Raw genomic sequence first — 24,205 nt, 5'->3', positions numbered from 1 at the left:
AGGGAGGGGTTGGGCAGGCTTGAAGGGCTGAATGGCCTCCTATGTTCTCCTTCCCTGACTCTGAGCTCGAAACATGTGTCAGACGGGGAATTGATCCCTCAGCTGCTGTCTGCAGGAGTGAGCATTTAGTCAGACTCAGGAAAAACCAGTACGGAGGGAGGCCGTTCAGGCCAGTATGTCTACACGGCTCTATGAACAGGCCATGCATTCTCCCCATCACTTGCCTTTTCTTCCTTTTCAGATAGTGAACTGATTCCCTTTTTTAAGAACCTCAATTGAACCTGTCTCCATCATGCTCTCGGGCAGCCCCTTCTGGATTCGAAACGACTGTGTGAAAAACTTTCTCCTCATGTCTCCGTCTCTCATCTCCCCAATTGCCTCCAATTCGTGTCCCCCTCTGCTTCCCGATCCTTCCACCAATGGGAACTGTTTCTCCCCATCTTGACTCTGTCCCAGACCTTCATGATAGGAACATAGGAATTAGGAGCAGAAGTCAGCAGATCCAGCCCTTCCAGCCTGTTCCGCCATTCAATCAGATCATAGCTGATCTCTTCCTGGTCTTAGATCCACTTCCCCACCTGTTCCCTATATCCCCTTATCTCTTTTTTATTAGAAATATGTTTATCTCCTTCTTGAATCTGTTCAATGATTCAGACTCCACTGTGCTCTGGGACAGTGAGTTCCACACATTCACCACCCCCTGCGAATAGTTCCTCCTCCTCTCAGTGTTAAATCTACTGCCTCTCACCCTATCCCTGTGACCTCTGGTTCCAGATTGCCCCGTAACAGGAAACATTTGGTCTAAAGTTATAATTCGGGTCAGAAACTTCAAAGTGTTTTATGAAGTCCGCCTGAATTATAGGTTTTGCACTTTGTATTTGGCCAGTGTAAGCATGAGATGCTTTACCTCAGGTATGATTCAAATAACCAACTAGGGAGCTTTTATCAAACAAGTTTATTTACGTGTACAGTTAACATGCATGGAAAGAAAATTAGCAAGAGCTTTTACCAATGACAAACACAAAAAGAAATCATGTTATAGTATTGAGCTTAACAGCTAAACACCATTCCAGTCAAACCAATCCCACGAATAAAACCCTTTCCACAGATTTAACTCAGCAAAGACTAATATCTACATGATACTGGAATTTAGTCCTTTGGTTGAATGCTGCAGTTCTGTTGAGGGACACGCAGATATGCTTGGAGACAGAACAGCTTCCTGAAACCCCAGGGAGAGACAGATACTCATCAAGCCAACCATCAACAGCAGATTTTCCACTGCCAGAAGGTCAGAAACCTTGCTTCCAGCTAACAGCAGAATTTCCAGAACCATTAAAAGAGAGAAACACTGCTTTCAGTCTGATGTCCACTCTCTTCCAAACTAAAACTGAAAATGAATCCTTAGATTTTTCTCAGGGGAGGAACCACCTGACTTTGACTTGTCAATTAATCTTCCCCCTCACAATGCAAGGTCATAAAAGATCCCAGAATAAAAATAAACAAAATCCCATTTTAGCCATTGAATGAGCAACAAAAGGACTTCTAGCAGCCAGCTGGTGCCAGAATGAAAAAAAAGGAAGTGTGATAGCTGCAGAGAACAGGATTTAAAATAAAACATTTCTTCAAGGTACACTAACATCACACAATGTTTACTCTATCAATCCCTTTTAAAACTTTATATCCCTCAATCAGATCCCCTCTCATTCTCTAAACTCCCATGAGTACAAATCCAAATTGTTTAATCTCTCCTCGTGTCTCATTTTGACCCCCATTTTGAACCGCTCGGTTAAATCTTCTCTCAACTGTGTCTCCTCCCACGGAGAACAGTCCCAGCTTCTCCAATCAACCCCCGGAACTCACTCACTGCCATCCCTGCAAATCAGGAGGCACAGGAGGGGAACAAGGGGACTTCAATCCATGTTGGAGAGAGAGAAAGAGACAGAGAGACTGGGAGAAGCTGGGATCGTTCTCCTCAGAGCAGGAAAGGTTAAGGAAGAGATTGAATTGAGGCATTCACTATCGCGAGGGGGCCTCGATTGAGTGAATGAGGAGAAAGTGTTTCCCAGTGACAGGAGGGTGGGTAACCAGAGAGCGAGGGAGGGGGAGACACAAAGTGAAGAGAATCGGTAAATGATTCAGAGATGAGGAGAATTTTATTGATTTTATTGTGTGCGACATGATGGCACCGTGATTAGCATTGCTGCCTCACAGCACCAGGGACCTGGGTTCAATTCCTGGCTTGGATCACTGTCTGTGTGGAGACTGCACATTCTTCCCATGACTGCTTGGGTTTCCTCCGGGTGCTCCGGTTTCCTCCCACAGTCCAAAGATGTGTGGGTTAGGTGGATTGGCCGTGCGAAATTGTCCCTGAGTGTCAGGGAGACTAGCTAGAGTAAATGTGAGGATAGGGCCTGGCTGGGATTGTGGTCAGTGTAGACTCGATGGGCTGAATGGCTTCTTTCAGCACTGGCGGGTTCTCTGATTCAATGAGTTGTTGTGATCTGGAAGGTGCTGCCAGAGAGGTTGGGAGCAGATTCACCCTCAGAAATCATTCTGCCCATCGAGTCTGCACTGAAAACAATCCAGTTCAGGTCCTATCTCTGTAACCCGATGCATTTACCCTAGCTAGACCCCCTGTCACAAAGGGGCAATTTAACATATCCAATCCACCTAACCTCTTTCAGACTGTGGGACGAAACCAGAGCACCCGGAGGAAACCCACGCAGACATGGGGACAATGTGCAAACTTCACATAGGCAGTGACCCTAGGCCTGAATTAAACCCGGCTCCCAGCCGCCATGTGGCAGCAGTGCCAGCCACTGTGCCACCCCGAGGGATGGGAAATGCTGGGAGGGGGAATATTTATTTGTTGTGTGTTGTGTTATGGAAAGGGGACCAATTGGGTGGCACTTTCAAACATCCAGTACAGGCACAATGGGCTGAATGGTCTCTTTCCGTACTGTACCAGTCTACGATTCCAGGTTCCTCATTCTGGAAATCAGGGAGAGTAACGAGGGCTGAGATTCCATGGGAATGAGAGCAATCAACAGAACGGCCGAATGTTAAACCAAGACAAGCGATGTCCAAAGTCTAAATCCCACAAAAAGAAGCATTGTGTTTGTCGAAAGTGCAGCAAGATTTCCTTGGCGAGATTACACGGTTTCAAGGAACAGCAACATGAGATCAAATTGATCCAATAATCAGTCCACAAATCGGTCTACAGGTTCAGCTGCTTGGTTCTGGTTACGTGTGTTCACATGGGACCCTCAGTCAGATATCCTTCACTCTGCCCAGCTCCACTTACTGCCTCTCCTCCACAATGACAGTTCTCTGATCCCTGGAATCCACCTGCTTGTTGAGATAAGATATTTATGGCAACGTCACGTCAAAACTGAGCACGGGATTAGATACAGAGTAAAGCTCCCTCTATACTGTCCCCCATCAAACGCTCCCAGGACAGGTACAGCACGGGGTTAGATACAGAGTAAAGCTCCCTCTACACTGTCCCCCATCAAACGCTCCCAGGACAGGTACAGCACGGGGTTAGATACAGAGTAAAGCTCCCTCTATACTGTCCCCCATCAAACACTCCCAGGACAGGTACAGCACGGGGTTAGATACAGAGTAAAGCTCCCTCTACACTGTCCCCCATCAAACGCTCCCAGGACAGGTACAGCACGGGGTTAGATACAGAGTAAAGCTCCCTCTATACTGTCCCCCATCAAACACTCCCAGGACAGGTACAGCACGGGGTTAGATACAGAGTAAAGCTCCCTCTACACTGTCCCCCCTCAAACACTCCCAGGACAGGTACAGCACGGGGTTAGATACAGAGTAAAGCTCCCTCTATACTGTCCCCCATCAAACACTCCCAGGACAGGTACAGCACGGGGTTAGATACAGAGTAAAGCTCCCTCTACACTGTCCCCCATCAAACACTCCCAGGACAGGTACAGCACGGGGTTAGATACAGAGTAAAGCTCCCTCTACACTGTCCCCCCATCAAACACTCCCAGGACAGGTACAGCACGGGGTTAGATACAGAGTAAAGCTCCCTCTACACTGTCCCCCATCAAACACTCCCAGGACAGGTACAGCACGGGGTTAGATACAGAGTAAAGCTCCCTCTACACTGTCCCCCATCAAACACTCCCAGGACAGGTACAGCACGGGGTTAGATACAGAGTAAAGCTCCCTCTACACTGTCCCCCCGTCAAACACTCTCAGGACAGGTACAGCACAGGGTTAGATGCAGAGTAAAGCTCCCTCTACACTGTCCCCCCCATCAAACACTCCCAGGACAGGTACAGCACGGGGTTAGATGCAGAGTAAAGCTCCCTCTACACTGTCCCCTATAAAGAGTTGTTTTGTGTGAGTTTTGTTCTGTGTAGTGCTGATTGTTACAGTTACTGAGAGAAGATGATGAGCAGAATGCCAAGGCAGGACAATCCTGTTTTCAATAATTGTTAACCCTGCTGGATTAGAGATGCCCCCACCCAGATGAGTGAATTGATTTACCATATTGCCCCGCTTGTAGAAGATCAGCCAAAGGCCAATCATCATGCCCACAGCACCGATGAGGAATCCGATTGTGCAGATAGCAATCTGTGCAGCATCTAGCTGTCTGTCTGATGTGGCTGGCTCTGTAAATCAAAGGGAGTGAAATAGTTTCATTCTACATCTGTCACTGTGTGTATGTTTGTATGAATATGTGTAGATGTGGCTGTGTGTGTGTGCATGTTTGTATCTGTCTGCATGTCAACATGTTTAGATGTGTTTGTGTGTTTCTATGAGTGTGTGTGTGTGTATGTTCGTTTGTGACTTTGCATGTGACAGTATGTGTATGCCTCTGTGTTTGTGTAAGTGAGTGAGTGAGTGAGTGGTTGTGTGTGTGAGTGTGTATGTATGTGTGTGTGTGAGAATGTGTGAATGTGAGTGTGTGTGTGAGTATGTGTGTGTGCATGTGTGTGTGCGTGAGAGCGTGTGTGTGTGAGTGTGTGTGTGTGTGAATGTGTTTGTGTGTGACTGTGTGAGTGTGTGTGAGAATGTATGTGTGTGAGAGTGTGTGTGTGTGACAGTGTGTGTGGGTGTATGGGTGTGTATGAGAGTGTGTGTGTGTGTGAAAGTGTGGGTATGTGGATGTGTGTGTGTGTAGGAGTGTGTGTGTGCATGTGTGTGTGTGTGCGTGTGTGTGGACATGCATGTGTGTGTACGTGTGTGTGTGTGTGTGCGTGCATGAGTTATGTATGTATAAATTTCCTATCTGTATTAGACCTTCCAAAATGCATTACTTCACATTTGTCTGGATTAAACTCCATCTGTTGTCTCTCCGCCCAAGTCTCCAACTGATCTATATCCTGCTGTATCCTCTGATGGTCCTCGTTGCTATCCGCAAATCCACCAACATTTGCGTCGTTCGCAAACTTACTAATTAATCCAGTTACATTTTCCTCCAAATCATTTATATATATTACAAACAGCGAAGATCCCAGCACTGATCCCTGAGGAACACCACTTGTCACAGCCCTCCATTCAGAAACACACCCTTCCACTGCTACCCTCTTCTATGGCTGAATAAGAAGTCTCAGAACACCAGGTTAAAGTCCAACAGGTTTATTTGATAGTAAACGCCACTAGCTTTCGGAACATTGCTGAAGAAGTAGCGTTTTGAAAGATAGTGGCTTTTGTTAGTAAATAAACCTATTGGACTTTAACCTGGTGTTCTGAGACTTCTTACTGTGTTTACCCCAGTCCAACACCGGCATATCCACATCATCACCTTCCCTGTAGCCAGTGAGGATACAAAGATTTCTCTCAAGGCCCCAGCAATTTCCTCCCTTGCCTCTCTCAGTATTCTGGGGTATATCCCATCAGGCCCTGGGGACTTGTCCAACTTAATGTTTCTCAAGAACCCCAATATTTCCTCCTTTTTGATCTCAACATGACTCAAACTATCTACACATCCTTTCCCAGACTCATCATCAAGCAAGTCCTTCTCTTTGGTGAATACTGACTGAAAGTACTCATTTAATACATCACCCATTTCTTCTGGCTCCAGGCATGGATTCCCTCCCTTGTCCTTGAATGGGCCAACCCTCTTCCTAGCTACCCTCTTGCTCTTTGTATATGTATAAAAAGCCTTGGGATTTTCCTTAATCCTGCTGGCCAATGACTGTGAGTGTGCGTGTGTGTGTGTGAGACGGTGTGTGTGTGTGTTGTGTGTGTGTGTGAGACGGTGTGTGTGAGACGGTGTGTGTGTGTTGGAGTAATCCAAAATTGAAAGATACAAGAGGGTTACCTGGCACAAAATGGACTCTGTGAAAAGACATTAAGATGTGCTGACTTAGGCACAGACATTGTACAATGAGTTAAATCCTATTAATGTTTAATTACTACAGGAAATAAATCAGACCTTGAGGCCCAGATGATTACCTTAGCTTGAGATAAGGCAGAACCAAACCAATGTGTTTTGTTAACGAGATCAATCACTGAAAGAAGGGCATAAATGTATAACGATGTGACAACGGCTAATGTCTGTACATGTCCTCTATTTGAAAATGTATAAAAGAAGCTCAGCTGCCATTTTAAAGTTGAGAAGGTGACTGCGAGCACTGTGGAGAGCCCAGAATTTCTCCCAAACCTTTGTCTAATAAACTGCCTGTTGAATCTTTAAATCTGACTCCGAGTGGTGATTTTCCCACAACAAATTTGCGTAGTTGGCAGGATCTCACTGCTGGTGAGTTGATTGGTTGGCCTCGATCAGTGAACTGGAATAGAGATTATAGAATCTGTGGGAGTCAGATTGAGCCAACAATGCAGTTAAAAAGGGTGAAAATTAGGGGAATTTATGGGACTATCAGATAGATACAGGAATTGATTGCTTGTGCTGACCGACTACAGACAAGGAAGTGCTTCTCTCAAATGCGCAGACTTAGACTGGGTGTTAAGAGGGGAAAATCCCCCACCCAAAGGTCAGGACCCTGAAGTGGGCGTAGAGGCACTTAAGATTGTGAAGCACAAGTCATGAAGGTTATTTAGCATCAAACTCTGTAGTGATGAACAAACGCAGAGTTTGCCACCTGTTTGCATAAAAGTTTGTGTAGTTTGTGTACTTGTCTGTCACATTGTAAAGCGGTGTGGTAAGGAGCTGATCACTCTGATCTAGAGCAGGACTCCGGTGGAGGAAATGCGGCCGGGGCTTAGAAGTCTGCAAGATGGCAAGTAAAGAAAGTAAGTGAGGATCTGAGGGTTCCCTTCTTGATAAATATAAAATAGACAGACATGCACTGATTAAGAAGATGCAAAGGGATGACTGGGATGTTTCTCAGACCTTAGAACAACAGAGAAAGTGGGTAAATGGGGAAAACAGAGATAAAATAAAATCAGATTCCGGTCCCTACCCTTGGACCCTGAATCCCAAGACAAATTTGCATTTACAGTGCGAGACAAAGAGTACACTTGGACTCGCCTACCGCAGGGATTCCACAACAGCCCTGTTATCTTCCATCGAGTAATGAGTGACATCCTGAACAGGGTAGAACTACCAAAGGGTAGAACGAATCTACAATATGTGGATAATATATTAGTAGCCTGAGAATCTAAGTCAGGACATCAGGAAGCACTATACCTAGTGTTGAATGAATTGAAAACCACAGGGTTAAAGGTGAGCCCCAAAAAGGCACAAATGGGGAAAGCAGAAAGTCCCGTACCTTTGGACACTGAATATCCCAAGGACTTAAAGAAATGCCAATTGACCAAAAGAAGGCAGTTCAGCAAATGCCGCAGCCAGTCACTGTAAGAGGAATCAGGAAGGTGCTGGGAATGTTTAATTATAGCTGAAGTTTTATCCCAGAATTCACAAAATTGGCAGAGCTTATACTGAGGCAAATTAAAGGGGGAAAGCCAGGTTTAAACTCCGTAGAATGGGGCCTGAGCAAGAAGAGGCCTAGAATTAAAGGCAGAACTGATATCAGCTCCCGGGCTGGGACTACCAGATTCCAATGAAGGTTTCCAGATACACTGGAATAATGAAGGGAGCTCCTACTCTGCAATAATAACGCAAGATTATGGTGATAAACGGAGACCCATAGGTTACTCTACAGCAGCAGAAGGGCCTGTAATATCTGGGCTGCCAAGATGCATAGCCTGGGCCGTAAAGGTTAGTGAACCGATAGTAATGACAGGGACTATAATCCTTCACACCAAACACACCTTGGTGGAAACACTGAACATGGGAAAGTTAAGGTCCGTCTCGAACATGATAAAAATCACAAATCAAAAGGAGTAATAAAAATTAAAGCACATCAGAAGGAACCAGAAAGGGATAACCCCCGACTGGTTAAACTACAAAGGGAACCAAACTGCAGACAGAGCAGCACAGTTCACGTTAGGACAGGAAGCAGTTGGTGAGCTGTCAGTAACAGTGGCGGGACAGACAGGAGACAAAATAGATATTCAGGACTTAGAGGAGGATACCTCGAAAGAGGAAAAGGGGAGGTGGGAATCACAAGGAGTGAACAAAGGGACTGATAACATTTGGAGATGCAACGACAAGATAAGGGCACCAGAGTGCATACAAAACACCCTCTTGGAACGACACCATGGACTCTCTCATGCAGGAAGAAAGGCCATGGCAGCTAGTATAGGAAAGGAATGGTGGTGGAGAGGGATGGGGAGGGACATAGCCCGACATTATCACTGATGCGTGACGTGCGCGCAACACAACCCTGGCCGACCCATTAAAATTAAGATGGGACACCAGCCCTGGGAACATCTGCAAATGGATTTCACAGGGCCACTACCACAATCCCACAGCAAAACCTATTGTCTGGTTATTATAGACCAGTTCACCAGGTGGGTAGAAGCCTTCCCTACTACACATTGTACTGCTACCACGGTGGCTAGAATACTGGTGGAGGAGGTAATCCCTAGATGGGGAATATCCCTACAAATCGATTCGGATCAAGGGATGCAATTCACCGGAAAGGCGGTAGAAACAGTATGCCAACTGATGGGAATAAAACAAAAATTCCACATTCTTTACCACCCACAGAGTTCTGGAATGGTGGAACGTATGAATAGAATACTCAAAAATGCCCTGGCCATGGCTGTGTAAATGTCAGGAGAAACATGGACAGAAGTATTGCCCACTATATTAATGAGGTTAAAAGCCACCACAAACCAGACAACCGGATTAACCCCTTATGAACTGATGACAGGACGGGCAATGCAATTACCAGAAAACATCACAACAGGTGGGGCCGATGTAGGTCCACTAAAAGACAAAACTAAACGATATGTTTTGGAACTAAGTGCCCAACTAAAAGGGATGCGTAAATTAGTAAGGGATAATCAGGAAGAAACACACACAGAGAGCTTGAAATTCCCCCTGACGTCATGGTAAAAACATTACCCGAAAAACCAAGGTTTGCACCAAAATGGAATGGGCCATATGAAGTTATAATCAGTGGAGATACCTGTGCCTGTCTGGACTTTAGAGGGAAAGGTTTATGGAAGCATTAGACCCAGCTGAAATTATACAAAGAAACGATTGAGTGATATTAATGAGTAAAGTGACCAGAGTGCTTTCCCCAAAACAAGATTAACTGAGGTGTTCAGGTTGGTGATACAACCTTTGGGAAGTTGTTAATAAAGAGCAATAAGATTGATACCTGCCTGTTGCGAAAATGTCTAAGATAGCATATATATTTGTCACTCTACGTCGTCACGATTGTAAGATTGACCGGACTAGAAGATAACTTATTCTACAAGGCTCATGTACATTTACACGGTAATTGAACCGTGTATTATCTGCTAGCCCAATCTGTAGAAGCCCTACTTGTGGCCACCCCTGGGTGGACCCTCCAGGATTTATATATGGCGGATACATTGGACACACTCTGTAAAAGACATACAGGCATATATAAAAGAGGTACACAGGGAAGATGTGTGGAACTAATAAACTGCGCAGATCCTGTGTGCAGCGGGCTTCAGGGAATCGGGGGAAGGGTATGCTCAGATGACGCAAACTACCTGCTTTGCTTCTCGGAGTAGGGATGGGGGTTGCATAAGCTTTTGTCCCCAAGAATGTTTCCTGTATACAGGCGCAGTGTGCCCGTCAGCACTGTGGGGTAAACACAGGCCAGTTTACTTGTACCTATAGCAAGCAAAGATGCCTGAACATGACTGCGGGGAGACAACTCATTTGTGGTCAGTGTAATGGGGGTCACGTCAGCTCAGCCAAATGGACATACCCGTTTGACACTTACCAATTGGTAGGATTGGGCAGAATGCCAAGTGAACCGAGTAACTGGTGGTATATACAGTTCGTAAAGACCAATAACCAGGATATTAAATGTTACCAAGCCAAGAAGGGATTTGTGTTCCTCTTCAACGGCACATTCATGCTGCCAACACCAACTCTCCCGATCCTCTTTGCTGTAGGGACAATAGGACCACTCACTGTTCCATGCTCTCAAAAAGGGCAAAGCCAGAAAAAGATAGTGACCCGGGCCATCAGTGAGGAAATTCTGTACTGATTGGGAGCTCCTGGTCACTTTACGATTGTCATTGGGACCGTGTCTCTGGGAGGGGCAGCAGGAGTAATTAGTGCCAAAAATAGAAAGTATCTTATCTGTGGATTAACCATCCTGTGAAATATCACAGCAAAGACACAGGAGGCTGTCAACCGAGAAATGGCTGAATTAAGATTATTCGCACAGCAGACCCGCTATGCTGTAGATTATCAGTTAGCCCAACCGGGGCAGGGGAGGAATATACACAATAATAGGAGGCAAATGTATAACGCATGTTACAGATGAATCCTACAACATCACCCAAGACATTAATGACATAAGAAAGCAGCTCAATGACTTTAGACAAGGCCCCAAGAAGGGGAATAATTGGCTCGAGCGGTTATTGGGGGGATCCTGGGAGTCTTATTTAATGCATGGACTGATTATTCTTGTTGTAATAATAATTGTCTGTTGCCTAATTATCGGATGTTTTAATGTCTGCTGTAAAATCATGATGGCTCGAATTGTGCCAGGGGTCAGAAGAAGAATACCTGACGGGAACTCCCGAAGACACTGAGGACGAGAATGAAGGAAAGGGCAAGAAGGTGGAAGTCTACCTGTGAAGGTGTGACCTGTTGGTTACAGGTCAGGCTTATCAATTGCCAAACCCACAATGCTGATATTGTTGGTCTATCGGAGTATTAGAGCATAATCCTGACCAAAAGGGGGAATTCTTGGAGTAAACCCGAAATTGAAAGATACAAGAGGGTTACCTGGCACAAAATGGACTCTGTGGAAAGACATTAAGATGTGCTGACATAGGCACAGACATTGTACAATGAGTTAAATCCTAAGGACTATTACTTACGTGGAGAAAAACTGCAGCAGGCGACGGTGCAGAGGGACCTCGGGGTCCTTGTGCATGAGTCGCAAAAACCCAGCTTGCAGGTGCAGCAGGTGGTCAGGAAGGTGAATGGGATGCTGGCCTCATCGCGAGGGGGATTGAATATAAAAGTAGGGAGGTCTTGCTGCGGCTGTATAGGGCACTGGTGAGGCCACAGCTGGAGTACCGTGTGCAGTTTTGGTCGCCGCACTTACGCAAGGATATTTTGGCCTTGGAGGGAGTGCAGAGGAGGTTTACTAGGCTGATACCGGAGTTGAGGGGGTTGAGCTATGAGGAGAGGCTGAATAAACTAGGCTTGTACTCGTTAGAGTTTAGAAGAATGAGGGGAGATCTCATTGAGACGTATAAGATGATGAATGGGATGGATAGGATAGAGGTGGAGAGACTCTTCCCGCTCAGAAAGGACAGTAGGACTAGGGGGCACAGCCTCAAGATAAAGGGGGGGCAGTTTAGAACGGAGTTGAGGAGGAACTTCTTCACTCAAAGGGTGGTGAATCTCTGGAATTCTCTGCCCGTTGAAGTGGTGGAGGCTGCCTCGCTAAATATTTTTAAGACGCGGGTTGATGGGTTTTTGATAAGAGAGGGGATTAAGGGTTATGGGGAGAGGGCGGGAATGTGGAACTGAGCCACGACAGATCAGCCATGATCTTATTGAATGGCGGGGCAGGCTCGAAGGGCTAGATGGCCTTCTCCTGCTCCTATTTCTTATGTTCTTATGTTCTTATTACTACAGGAAATAAATCAGACCTTGAGGCCCAGATGATTACCTTAGCTTGAGATAAGGCAGAACCAAACCAATGTGTTTTGTTAACGAGATCAATCATTGAAAGAAGGGCATAAATGTATAACGATGTGACAACGGCTAATGTCTGTACATGTCCTCTATTTGAAAATGTATAAAAGAAGCTCAGCTGCCATTTTAAAGTTGAGAAGGTGACTGCGAGCACTGTGGAGAGCCCAGAATTTCTCCCAAACCTTTGTCTAATAAACTGCCTGTTGAATCTTTAAATCTGACTCCGAGTGGTGATTTTCCCACAACATGTGTGTGACTGTGTGTGTCAGAGAATATGTGTGCATGTGTGTGTGTGTGTGTGTGTGTGTGAGAGTGTCTATGTGAGTGCGTGTGACTTTGTATGTTTGTGTGTGTTTTTGAGAGAGTATGAATGTGTGTGTGACGGGTGTGGGGGGTAGTGGGGGGTGTGGTTGGGTTGTAGAGGGATGTGGGTGAGGGTGTGGGGGTAGTGGGGGGTGTGGTTGGGGTTGTAGAGGGATGTGGGTGAGGGTGTGGGGGTAGTGGGGGGTGTGGTTGGGGTTGTAGAGGGATTTGGGTGAGGGTGTGGGGGGTAGTGGGGGGTGTGGTTGGGGTTGTAGAGGGATTTGGGTGAGGGTGTGGGGGGTAGTGGGGGGTGTGGTTGGGGTTGTAGAGGGATGTGGGGGAGGGTGTGGGGGGGTGGTGAGGGGGGGGTGTAGTTGGGGTTGTAGAGGGATGTGGGGGAGGGTGTGGGGGGGTGGTGAGGGGGGGTGTGGTTGGGGTTGTAGAGGGATGTGGGGGAGGGTGTGGGGGGGTGGTGAGGGGGGGGTGTAGTTGGGGTTGTAGAGGGATGTGGGGGAGGGTGTGGGGGGTGGTGAGGGGGGGTGTGGTTGGGGTTGTAGAGGGATGTGGGGGAGGGTGTGGGGGGTGGTGAGGGGGGGTGTAGTTGGGGTTGTAGAGGGATGTGGGGGAGGGTGTGGGGGGGTGGTGAGGGGGGGGGTGTAGTTGGGGTTGTAGAGGGATGTGGGGGAGGGTGTGTGGGGGTGGTGAGGGGGGGGTGTAGTTGGGGTTGTAGAGGGATGTGGGGAGGGTGTGGGGGGTGGTGAGGGGGGGGTGTAGTTGGGGTTGTAGAGGGATGTGGGGGAGGGTGTGGGGGGGTGGTGAGGGGGGGTGTAGTTGGGGTTGTAGAGGGATGTGGGGGAGGGTGTGGGGGGTGGTGGAGGGGGGGGGTGTAGTTGGGTTGTAGAGGGAGTGGGGGAGGGTGTGGGGGGTTGGTGAAGGGGGGTGTAGCTGGGGTTGTAGAGGGATGTGGGGGAGGGTGTGGGGGGTTGGTGAAGGGGGGGGTGTAGTTGGGGATGTGGGGGAGGGTGTGTGGGGGTGGTGAAGGGGGGGTGTAGTTGGGGTTGTAGAGGGATGTGGGGGAGGGTGTGTGGGGGTGGTGAAGGGGGGGTGTAGTTGGGGTTGTAGAGGGATGTGGGGGAGGGTGTGTGGGGGTGGTGAGGGGGGGGTGTAGTTGGGGTTGTAGAGGGATGTGGGGAGGGTGTGGGGGTGGTGAGGGGGGGTGTAGTTGGGGTTGTAGAGGGATGTGGGGGAGGGTGTGGGGGGGTGGTGAGGGGGGGGTGTAGTTGGGGTTGTAGAGGGATGTGGGGGAGGGTGTGGGGGGGTGGTGAGGGGGGGGTGTGGTTGGGGTTGTAGAGGGATGTGGGGGAGGGTGTGGGGGGGTGGTGAGGGGGGGGTGTAGTTGGGGTTGTAGAGGGATGTGGGGGAGGGTGTGGGGGGGTGGTGAGGGGGGGGTGTGGTTGGGGTTGTAGAGGGATGTGGGGGAGGGTGTGGGGGGGTGGTGAGGGGGGGGTGTGGTTGGGGTTGTAGAGGGATGTGGGGGAGGGTGTGGGGGGGTTGGTGAAGGGGGGGGTAATGTGCTAATTCTCTGTACCCCAATGGGCTTGGATCTTCTCTCCATTCTGCAGTTCCACCACACAGGTGTAAATATCCCTGGGCACAGGCTGAATGGGCACCGAGTGCAGGACATGGAACATCCAACTGGTCTGAAATGTGAGCAGCGAGGAATTGACTTGTGCGACCAGGGGCTGATCATTCTTCAGGAAGGTGACCTGGGCTGCAGGTGGGAAAAGCTCAAAGACGAAACAGTTCAGGACGGTCCTGCGGCCCATGATGTTGGGTTCAGTCGGATAGAGCAGCACAGTGGGAACCTCTGGAAGGAAGGAAATTGAGAATGTGAAAGGGAGCAGGAAAGCCCCAGTGTGTTTCCCACACACATCTTCCTGCAAATCTCCGTCTTCCAGTACACCAGATAAGGAGCCCTGACCATTGAGTGTCACCATGGCAGCTTTCTGCTAATCCCACACAGGCTCAGTTAACCCACTTGACTAATTTTAGACCACAAAACTCCATCAATCTCACTGATTTAAAATTATTAATTGACCCGGCGTTGATTGCCATCATTGGAACAAGGAACAAAGGAAAGTCCAGCACAGGAACAGGCCCTTCGCCCCTCCAAGCCTGTGCCGATCATGATGTCCTCACTAAATTAACAAAACCCTTCTGCCCTTACTCAGTCCGTATCCCTCTATTCCCTCCCTATCCGAGTCCCCATCCAGATGCCCCTTAAATGTTGTTAATGTTCCTGCTTCCACCCCCTCCTCTGGCAGCGCGTTCCAGGCACCCACCCCTCTCTGTGTGAGAAACTTCCCCCCGCACATCTCCCTTAAACTCTCCCCCTCTCACCTTGAACCTGTGCCCCCCCCCCCCCCCGTGTAATTGACATTTCCACCCTGGGGGAAAAGCCTCTGACTATCCACCCTGTCTGTGCCTCTCATCATTTTGTAGACCAGGTCCCCCCTCAGCCTCCGTCTTTCCAGTGAAAACAATCCTAGTTTATTCAGCCTCTCCTCATACCCAATACCCTCGAGACCAGACAACATCCTGGTGAACCTTCTTTACACTGTCTCCAAAACTTACCCATCCTTCTGGTAGTGTGGTGACCAGAACTGCACACAATACTCCAAATTCTTCCCAACCGTGGTTTTATTTGGCTGCATCATGATTTCCCAACTCTTGTACTCAACGGAAGAGAGTTCCAAACTCCCACCACCCTGGGTGGCGGGAAATGGTCCCCAGTTTTACACCTTAAAGCTCAGCCTCTCATTTTGAGATTCTGTCCCTTCCTCGTCCCAGACTCCCCCAACCAGCGGGTTTTTTCTCCATCGATCCTACCAGTTACCCTGAACATCTTAAAAACCTCGCTCCATTCACACCCCCTTCACCTTCTCATTTCCAGACAACGCTGCCTGAGTTTGCGTTTAACCTCCTGGTAAATTAACCTTTGGGTTCCACTGATTAGACAGCACCTTCTAAACCCACAACCAAAACCGTTTAAAAAGACAAGGGCAGCAGAAGCATGGGGAACCTGCAGCAGCTGCAGGCTGGTGGAAGCAGACACATTGACAACATTTAAGAGCATCTGGAGCATTTTTGTCTAACTTAAAAAACATTTATTAGAATAGTAGAAAATGGTGGGGGTGGGGGGGGAAGCTGGGACACTGGGGCTAGGAGTTTCCGACTCTTCATGCCAGTAAGATTTTCCCATCCCACCACAGTGGACAGAGATTGGGCTGGCCACCACATTCTCCCTCTTTGCTGCAGCAGGAGTGTGGTGTAACCAGCCGGTAAGGTGCCTAAGGCATGAGGGAAAAATATAGAAAAGAATGGTCACCTGACAGAACAGAAATTGAGGGTTAATGAAATGAGAGACAGATTGTCAAAGTTTCTTGTCTTGGACTCATCAGGACAGATGCAAGAATGCCAAATTTCAGAGGGAGCAACAATTTGAGGAACAGGGTGCTGATCGGTTGGGAAGTCGAGTTTTGATTGGTTGAGGTATTGCCATGGAGGATGCACCTGGGAGCTCCATGCCCAGATCTATTCCTTGCACCTGCAGAGGACAATGCATAAATATATGGAGATGGGAGCAAGAGTAAGTGGATGCTGGTGTATAATCTTTCTTAGTTTTATTCATTCGTGGAGCATGGGCATCACTGGCTGGACCAGTATTTATTGGCCATCCCTAGTTGCTCAAGCGTTGAGAGTCACCCACATTGCTGTGGCTCTGGAGTCACATGAAGACCAGACCAGGTAAGGACGGCAGATTTCCCTCCCTAAATGACATTAGTGAACCAGATGGATTTTTCCAACAATCGTCAGCATTTTATGGTCATCAGTAGATTCTTAATTCCAGATTTTCTTTTTAAATTTAAATTCTACCATTTGCCATGGCAGGATTTGAACCCAGGGCCCCAGAACATTAGCTGAGTTTCTGGCTTAAAAGCCTAGTGATAATACCACTAGACCATTGCCTCCCCCTCTTACTTCCTGCTCCCCTTTGAAATTGGGCATTCCTACATCTAACCTGATGAGTGCGAGACAGAAAGCTTTGACAGGCAGTCTCTCTGTCTCATTCTGTCACACCAGGTGACTCTTTGAATTACCAGTCCGTTCGCCGGGGATGCGGTGTACCATTTCGTTGAGGATGTCTTTGTTCAGGATGGTCAGATCGTTGCGGTATTTCTGGACAAGATGCTGAGATGCGTTGCTGACAGTGTAAAGTGCCTTGATGAGGAACTCAAAGCCGGGGGTACTGCTGTTGTAATAAGCGAAAGTCATGTCACTGGTGGCAAAGGTAAAGACAGAGGTCTGCTTGGCAGAGGTGCTGTAAATGGTGCCGTACACTCGGGACTCACCTGCAAGAGAGAGATGGTGAGAGTCAGATCCGGCAGCCCTCACCTTTGTGCGGACATTACTGGAGATCGCAATCCAGACGCATGGGCGGTGAGGAGGGGGGGACAGAACTGGACAGTTCTGCCGCTGCCCACGGCTTTGAAGGTGGGGAGGATGTGGTACAAAGAACAAAGGACAAAAACAGCCCGGGAAACAGGCCCTTCGGCCCAACGAGCCCACACCGCCATTTTAACATTACCAGTCCCCCCCTCCTCCCATGACCCTTATTTATTGTTTATGGCCATCCACATTGAGGGAAACTAATTTAGGGACAATTTATTACCTCCAATCAGCCTAACAGCACATCTTTGGGGTGTGGGAGGAAACCGGAGCACCCGGAGAAAACCCACGCAAGCACGGGGAGAATGCGCAAACTCCCACAGACACCGGCCCAAATCCATGTGTCTGTACAGCAATCAGCGATAGTCACTGAGCTGTTGTCTTGCCCAGTATCTGGTCCAGTTTAGGCACACACTAACGACATGAATATAAATGATCTGGATGAGGGTATAGCTGGGTGGATTAGTAAATTTGCTGATGACACCAAAGTCGGAGGTGTGGTAGATAGTGAGGAAGGGTGTCTTAGTCTACAGGGAGACTTGGACAAGTTAGAGTGCTGGGCCGAGAGGTGGCGGATGGAGTTTAATGCGGAAAAGTGTGAGGTAATTCACTTTGGCAGGAATAACAGATGTGTAGAGTATAGGGCTAACGGTAGGACTCTGAATAGTGTGGATGAACAGAGGGATCTAGGTGTATGTGTACATAGATCCCTGAAAGTTGGGAATCAAGTAGATAGGGTTGTTAGGAAGGCATACGGTGTATTGGCGTTTATTGGTAGGGGGATTGAATTTAGGAGCCGCAGCGTCATGTTGCAACTGTACACAACTCTGGTGCGGCCGCACTTGGAATATTGTGTACCGTTCTGGTCCCCACATTATAGGAAGGATGTGGAGGCTTTGGAGAGGGTGCAGAGGAGGTTTACCAGGATGTTGCCTGGTATGGAGGGAAGGTCCTATGAGGAGAGACTGAGGGATTTGAGGTTGTTTTCATTAGAAAGAAGGCGGCTAAGAGGGGACCTTATTGAAACATATAAGATGATTAGAGGTTTAGATAGGGTGGACAGTGATAGCCTTTTTCCTCGGATGGAGAAAGCTAGCACGAGGGGGCATAGCTTTAAATTAAGGGGTGGTAGTTATAGGACGGATGTCAGGGGTAGGTTCTTTACCCAGAGGGTGGTGAGGGATTGGAATGCCCTGCCTGCTGCAGTTGTAAATGCGCCTAGTTTGGGGGCGTTTAAGAGATCCGTGGATAAGTTTATGGATGGAAAGGGTTTGGTTTAGGTTAGAGGGTCATTGTTTTTTAACTGGTCGGCGCAACATCGTGGGCCGAAGGGCCTGTTCTGCGCTGTAATGTTCTATGTTCTATGAAGCACGAGGCCAATCTCGAACAACCAAGAGCAGCCCCAGTACGACCCGTCGCGTGTATGCCCCTCGTTGGACAACAAGGTGGACCGACTTAAAACCCGTGAATGAAAAGAGAAAAACATTATTATCATACTATACCCATTTACATTACCAGGGACACCCCAATGCTAATGAACCTTATTTAAAACAATCTCCTATATCCACCCATCTCCAACCCACTCATGTGCCTGTCTAAGTTACTCTTAAACAACTCCAGCGTGCCTGCCTCCACCACCTTACTTGGCAAAGCATTCCATACCCCCACTACCCTCTGTGTGAAAAACCTCCCTCTAATATCTGTGTTATACCTCTCCCCCCTCACCTTAAGCCCGTGGCCTCTCGTACTGTGTGTGTCTATCATAGGAAATAGCTTACCTCTGTTTACTCTATCTATACCCTTCATAATCTTATATACCTCTATTAGATCCCCCCTCAGTCGGCGTCTTTCAAGGGAAAAGAGCCCCAATTTATTCAATCTTTCCTCATACCCCAGTCCTTCCATACCAGGCAACATCCTGGTAAACCTCCTCTGCACTCTCTCCAGAGTCTCCACGTCCTTCCGGTAGTAAGGCGACCAGAACTGGATGCAGTACTCCAAATGCGGCCTAACCAACGTTCTGTACAACTGCAACATTAGACTCCAGCTCTTATATTCTATACCCCTTCCTATAAAGGCTAACATACCACAGGCTTTCTTCACCACACTCTCCACTTGCACTGCCACCTTCAAAGACTTGTGCACTCGCACCCCCAGGTCTCGCTGCGACTCTATACTCTTTATGGGCTTACCCTTTATCATATAACTCCCCCCTACATTATTCCGGCCAAAATGCATCACCTCACATTTATCTGAATTAAACTCCATTTGCCATATATCTGCCCAATTAACCAGCCTATCAATATCCCGCTGTATTGCCAGACACTGCTCCTCACTGCCCGCCAATCCAGCTATCTTAGTGTCATCTGCAATTGACTGGTAAATGTGCCCACCCAGACCCCTCTGCCATGTTACTAGGCAGGAATGTGGCCTGACCACCCCTGGACTTAGTGAGGCCTTTAATCTGACTAATTCATGGATATCATCCAGAGTGGCATGGTGGCACTACCCCCGGAGCATCAGGGACCCGGGTTCGATTCCCGGCTTGGGTCACTGACTGTGTGGAGTCTGCATGTTCTCCCCGTGTCTGCGTGGGTTTTCTTCGGGTGCTCCGGTTTCCTCCCACAGTCTGAAAGACGTGCTGGTTAGGGTGGATTGGCCATGCTAAATTCTCCCTCGGTGTAACCTGAACAGGCACCAGAGTGTGGTGACCAGGGGATTTTCACAGTAACTTCATTGCTGTGTTAACGTAAGCCAACATGTGATATTAATAAATAAATGTTAAACAAAGCACTCCTACTTGATTGAAAATTAAATCGCCACCTTAAACTGACACTATCTCTTTGACCGAGCATGGAATTCCCATGTGACCTTGATTCACTGCTCACTTGGGTCTGTCTCACTCAGGCAAAGTGTCCTGTCTCCACTTGCCTGGATTGAGGCAGCTACGATCAACACTCGAGAAGCTCGACACCATCCAGGACAAAGCAGCCCCGCTCGATCGACACACTAACCACAAACACTCACTCCCTCCACCCCCGACACACAGTGACAGCCGTGTGTACCATCTACAAGATGCACTGCAGTGACTCACCGAGGCTCCTTAGGCAGCACCTTCCAAACCCACCACCTCTACCATCTAGAAGGACAAGGGCAGCAGATACCTGGGAACACCCCCCACCTGGAGGTTCCCCTCCGAGTCCCTCACCATCCCGACTGGGAAATATATCGGCCGTTCCTTCACTGTGGCTGGGGGAAAGCCCCGGAACTCCCTCCGGGAGTTCCCTCCCTCCGTCCTAATGTTTATGTATTAGTCACAAGTAAGCTTACATTAACAGAGCAATGAAGTTATTGTGAAAATCCCCTAGTCGCCGCATTCAGGTGCCGGCTCTGGTTCCCTGAGGGGGAATTTAGCACGGCCAATGCACCCTAACCAGCACATCTTTCGGACTGTGTGAAGAAACTGGAGCACCCGGAGGTACCTTGAAGAAACCCACGCAGACATGGGAAGAACGTGCAGGGTCCACACAGAGACCCAAGCTGGGAATCGAACCCAGGACCCTAGCGCTGTGAGGAAGCAGTACTAAACACTGTGCCACCTTGCTGCCCACAGGATGGCATAGGGAAGGAAATCTGCCATCCTAAGCCGGTCTGGCCTATGTGTGACTCCAGACTCCAAACACAGCAAGGGATTGACTCTTAACTGCCCACTTTCTGAAATAGCCCAAATGAGACACTCAGTTCAAGGATCAACAAATACTGGCCCAGCCAGTGACCCCTACATCGCAGTAAAGAATAAAAACTCGCAAACACGCACACACACAGGAGACGGCTACAAGTCTGATGGCAGCCAGGGAGTTAGAGTTAATGGGGTGGATTTTCTCGTTCCCTGTGCCAGGGGAATTATAACGGGCCAGGGGCAGACCTTGGAAAGGTCCATTGATCTCGGGTGGGATTTTGCACTTTGGGGAGAGTGTGACGGAAAAATCCCTCCCAGTGTTTCAATTCACAGATTACCTTATAGAGTAGGAGGAAAAAAGGGTTGTGAGAGATTATATCACCAAGAGAATGGGGCTTTTTATAAATTAATTCATGGGGTGTGGGCCAGGTCCAGCCTGTATCCCCCATCCCCAATTGCCCATTGACAAGGTGGTGGGTGGACTGCTTCTCGAACCCACCACACTCTCTGTGTTGGAGTTGGTACACTCAGGGGGTGCTGTTAGGGAGGGAGTTCCAGGGTTACACCCCCAGTGATAATGAAGGAACGGCCGATATATTTCCCAGTCGGGATGGTGAGTGACTCGGAGGGGAACCTCCAGGTGGGGGGTGTTCCCAGGTATCTGCTGCCCTTGTCAATCTAGATGGTAGAGGTGGTGGATTTGGAAGGTGCTGCCTAAGGAGCCTCGGTGAGTCGCTGCATCTGCATCAATTCAGAGTGAAATATTGGAATGATTTCTAAACACGGCAGAGTGACCACACTTCCTGCCCTGGTCCCCCTTCCATCCTGGATGAAATTCACAAGGACCCTGTTAGTCCCAAATCACCAACAGACATTCACCCCAGCCTGTAGAGGGAGCTTTACTCTGTATCTAACCCCGTGCTGTACCTGTCCTGGGAGTGTTTGATGGGGGGACAGTGTAGAGGGAGCTTTACTCTGTATCTAACCCCGTGCTGTACCTGTCCTGGGAGTGTTTGATGGGGACAGTGTAGAGGGAGCTTTACTCTGTATCTAACCCCGTACTGTGCCTGTCCTGGGAGTGTTTGATGGAGGGACAGTGTAGAGGGAGCTTTACTCTGTATCTAACCCCGTGCTGTACCTGTCCTGGGAGTGTTTGATGGGGGACAGTGTAGAGGGAGGTTTACTCTGTATCTAACCCCGTGCTGTACCTGTCCTGGGAGTGTTTGATGGGGGACAGTGTAGAGGGAGCTTTACTCTGTATCTAACCCCGTGCTGTACCTGTCCTGGGAGTGTTTGATGGGGGACAGTGTAGAGGGAGCTTTACTCTGTATCTAACCCCGTGCTGTACCTGTCCTGGGAGTGTTTGATGGGGGGACAGTGTAGAGGGAGCTTTACTCTGTATCTAACCCCGTGCTGTACCTGTCCTGGGAGTGTTTGATGGGGGGACAGTGTAGAGGGAGCTTTACTCTGTATCTAACCCCGTGCTGTACCTGTCCTGGGAGTGTTTGATGGGGACAGTGTAGAGGGAGCTTTACTCTGTATCTAACCCCGTGCTGTACCTGTCCTGGGAGTGTTTGATGGGGGGACAGTGTAGAGGGAGCTTTACTCTGTATCTAACCCCGTGCTGTACCTGTCCTGGGAGTGTTTGATGGGGGGACAGTGTAGAGGGAGCTTTACTCTGTATCTAACCCCGTGCTGTACCTGTCCTGGGAGTGTTTGATGGGGGACAGTGTAGAGGGAGCTTTACTCTGTATCTAACCCCGTACTGTCCCTGTCCTGGGAGTGTTTGATGGAGACAGTGTAGAGGGAGCTTTACTCTGTATCTAACCCCGTGCTGTACCTGTCCTGGGAGTGTTTGATGGGGGGACAGTGTAGAGGGAGCTTTACTCTGTATCTAACCCCGTGCTGTACCTGTCCTGGGAGTGTTTGATGGGGGACAGTGTAGAGGGAGCTTTACTCTGTATCTAACCCCGTGCTGTACCTGTCCTGGGAGTGTTTGATGGGGGGACAGTGTAGAGGGAGCTTTACTCTGTATCTAACCCCGTGCTGTCCCTGTCCTGGGAGTGTTTGATGGGGGGACAGTGTAGAGGGAGCTTTACTCTGTATCTAACCCCATGCTGTACCTGTCCTGGGAGTGTTTGATGGGGACAGTGTAGAGGGAGCTTTACTCTGTATCTAACCCCGTGCTGTACCTGTCCTGGGAGTGTTTGATGGGGACAGTGTAGAGGGAGCTTTACTCTGTATCTAACCCCGTACTGTACCTGTCCTGGGAGTGTTTGATGGGGGGACAGTGTAGAGGGTGCTTTACTCTGTATCTAACCCTGTGCTGTACCTGTCCTGGGAGTGTTTGATGGGGGGGACAGTGTAGAGGGAGCTTTACTCTGTATCTAACCCCATGCTGTACCTGTCCTGGGAGTGTTTGATGGGGGGACAGTGTAGAGGGAGCTTTACTCTGTATCTAACCCCGTGCTGTACCTGTCCTGGGAGTGTTTGATGGGGACAGTGTAGAGGGAGCTTTACTCTGTATCTAACCCCGTGCTGTACCTGTCCTGGGAGTGTTTGATGGGGGGACAGTGTAGAGGGAGCTTTACTCTGTATCTAACCCAGTACTGTACCTGTCCTGTGAGAGTTACTGGGGACCGTGTCGAGGGAGCTTTACTCTGTATCTGACATTTGTTTGGTTAGTTTAAAGAGTTTGAGGAACAGATTAATCTAGCACTGTACCGCATTCTGTTGCAGGCAGCAGGACCCAAGCCGTGATCAGTGTGCGGAGAAAAGCGATTCTGTTTTTCTTCCTTTGCGTGTCCATGTGTCGCAGCAAGTTTTAAATCTCTTTCTCTCGCTTCTGAGAAATCTCTCGCTCCCTCTCTCACCAACGCATTCCTTGCTACAATTGGTGATAGGAACAAAGTGGCTTGGCAAATTGCCCAGTGTGAGTGGGAATGTTCCCTCTCTCTCCCTACCCCCCCACCTCTTTGCTCCCACAGCTTGTCTGATTGTGATCGGGGCCACACACACCCCGTCAGGGAGGGTGCTGCCGAGGTGGGTGTGGCCGGCCAAGTCGATCTGTGTCTGAACCCAGCCTAGCAGGCCCCTCCCCCCACCTACACACTGCCCCCTTGTCCTTGGCATCTCTATTTGCTGGCAGGCATGGGTACATTCTGTGGTGACTGCACTGCCCCGGCACTCTCTCAGCCAGCGCCCAATCCTCCCCCTGTTTTACACCAGGTTAAAGTCCATCAGGTTTATTTGGCAGCTCGAGTTTTCAGAGCCTTTTCATTAGGTAAGTGGGAGTTGTGCTCACAAACAGGGCACATAAAGACAGAAACTCAGTTTACAAGATAATGGTGGGAATACAAGTCTTTACAGGTAATCAAGTCTTAAAGGTACAGACAATGTGAGTGGAGAGAGGGTAAGCACAGTTTAAAGAGATGTGTATTGTCTCCAGACAGTACAGTAAGTGAGGTTTTGCAAACCCAGGCAAGTCACGGGGGTTACAGATA

The 24,205-nt window shown here is 48.8% G+C and overlaps 1 protein-coding gene across 2 annotated transcripts; it reads right to left on the bottom strand.

The window, feature by feature from the left end:
• Positions 1-940: 940 nt before the first annotated feature.
• Positions 941-23,716, bottom strand: LOC145338043 (RLA class II histocompatibility antigen, DP alpha-1 chain-like). Of its 2 annotated transcripts, none has more exons than XM_080182817.1 (5): positions 23,427-23,716; positions 16,675-16,926; positions 14,103-14,381; positions 4,519-4,643; positions 941-3,351 (listed from the first exon to the last, which is right to left on the bottom strand). In XM_080182817.1, the coding sequence occupies exons 1-5, from the start codon at positions 23,509-23,511 to the stop codon at positions 3,301-3,303; spliced, it is 792 nt and encodes a 263-aa protein (XP_080038943.1). In that variant the 5' UTR covers positions 23,512-23,716; the 3' UTR covers positions 941-3,300. The 2 variants fall into 2 exon arrangements, with proteins under 2 accessions (XP_080038943.1, XP_080038944.1); XM_080182818.1 differs by having other exon boundaries at positions 941-3,348; positions 23,427-23,714.
• Between the last annotated feature and the right edge of the window lie 489 nt (positions 23,717-24,205).

Source organism: Carcharhinus amblyrhynchos, unplaced genomic scaffold (assembly GCF_965287045.1).
Source record: "Carcharhinus amblyrhynchos unplaced genomic scaffold, sCarAmb.v2.hapA scaffold_90, whole genome shotgun sequence".
In the NCBI taxonomy this organism is placed as follows: Eukaryota; Metazoa; Chordata; class Chondrichthyes; order Carcharhiniformes; family Carcharhinidae; genus Carcharhinus; species Carcharhinus amblyrhynchos.
This window is presented reverse-complemented; position numbering and strand designations above follow the sequence as displayed.

Excerpts from the sequence above, each read along its gene's own strand:
- LOC145338043 (XM_080182817.1), bottom strand. The coding sequence starts at position 23,511 with ATGGACACGCAAAGGAAGAAAAACAGAATCGCTTTTCTCCGCACACTG. Across the intron at positions 16,927-23,426 it reads GCTGCCTGCAACAGAATGCG|GTGAGTCCCGAGTGTACGGC; the intron begins GTACAGTGCTAG and ends TCTCTCTTGCAG. Across the intron at positions 4,644-14,102 it reads GAAGATCCAAGCCCATTGGG|AGCCAGCCACATCAGACAGA; the intron begins GTACAGAGAATT and ends TTTGATTTACAG.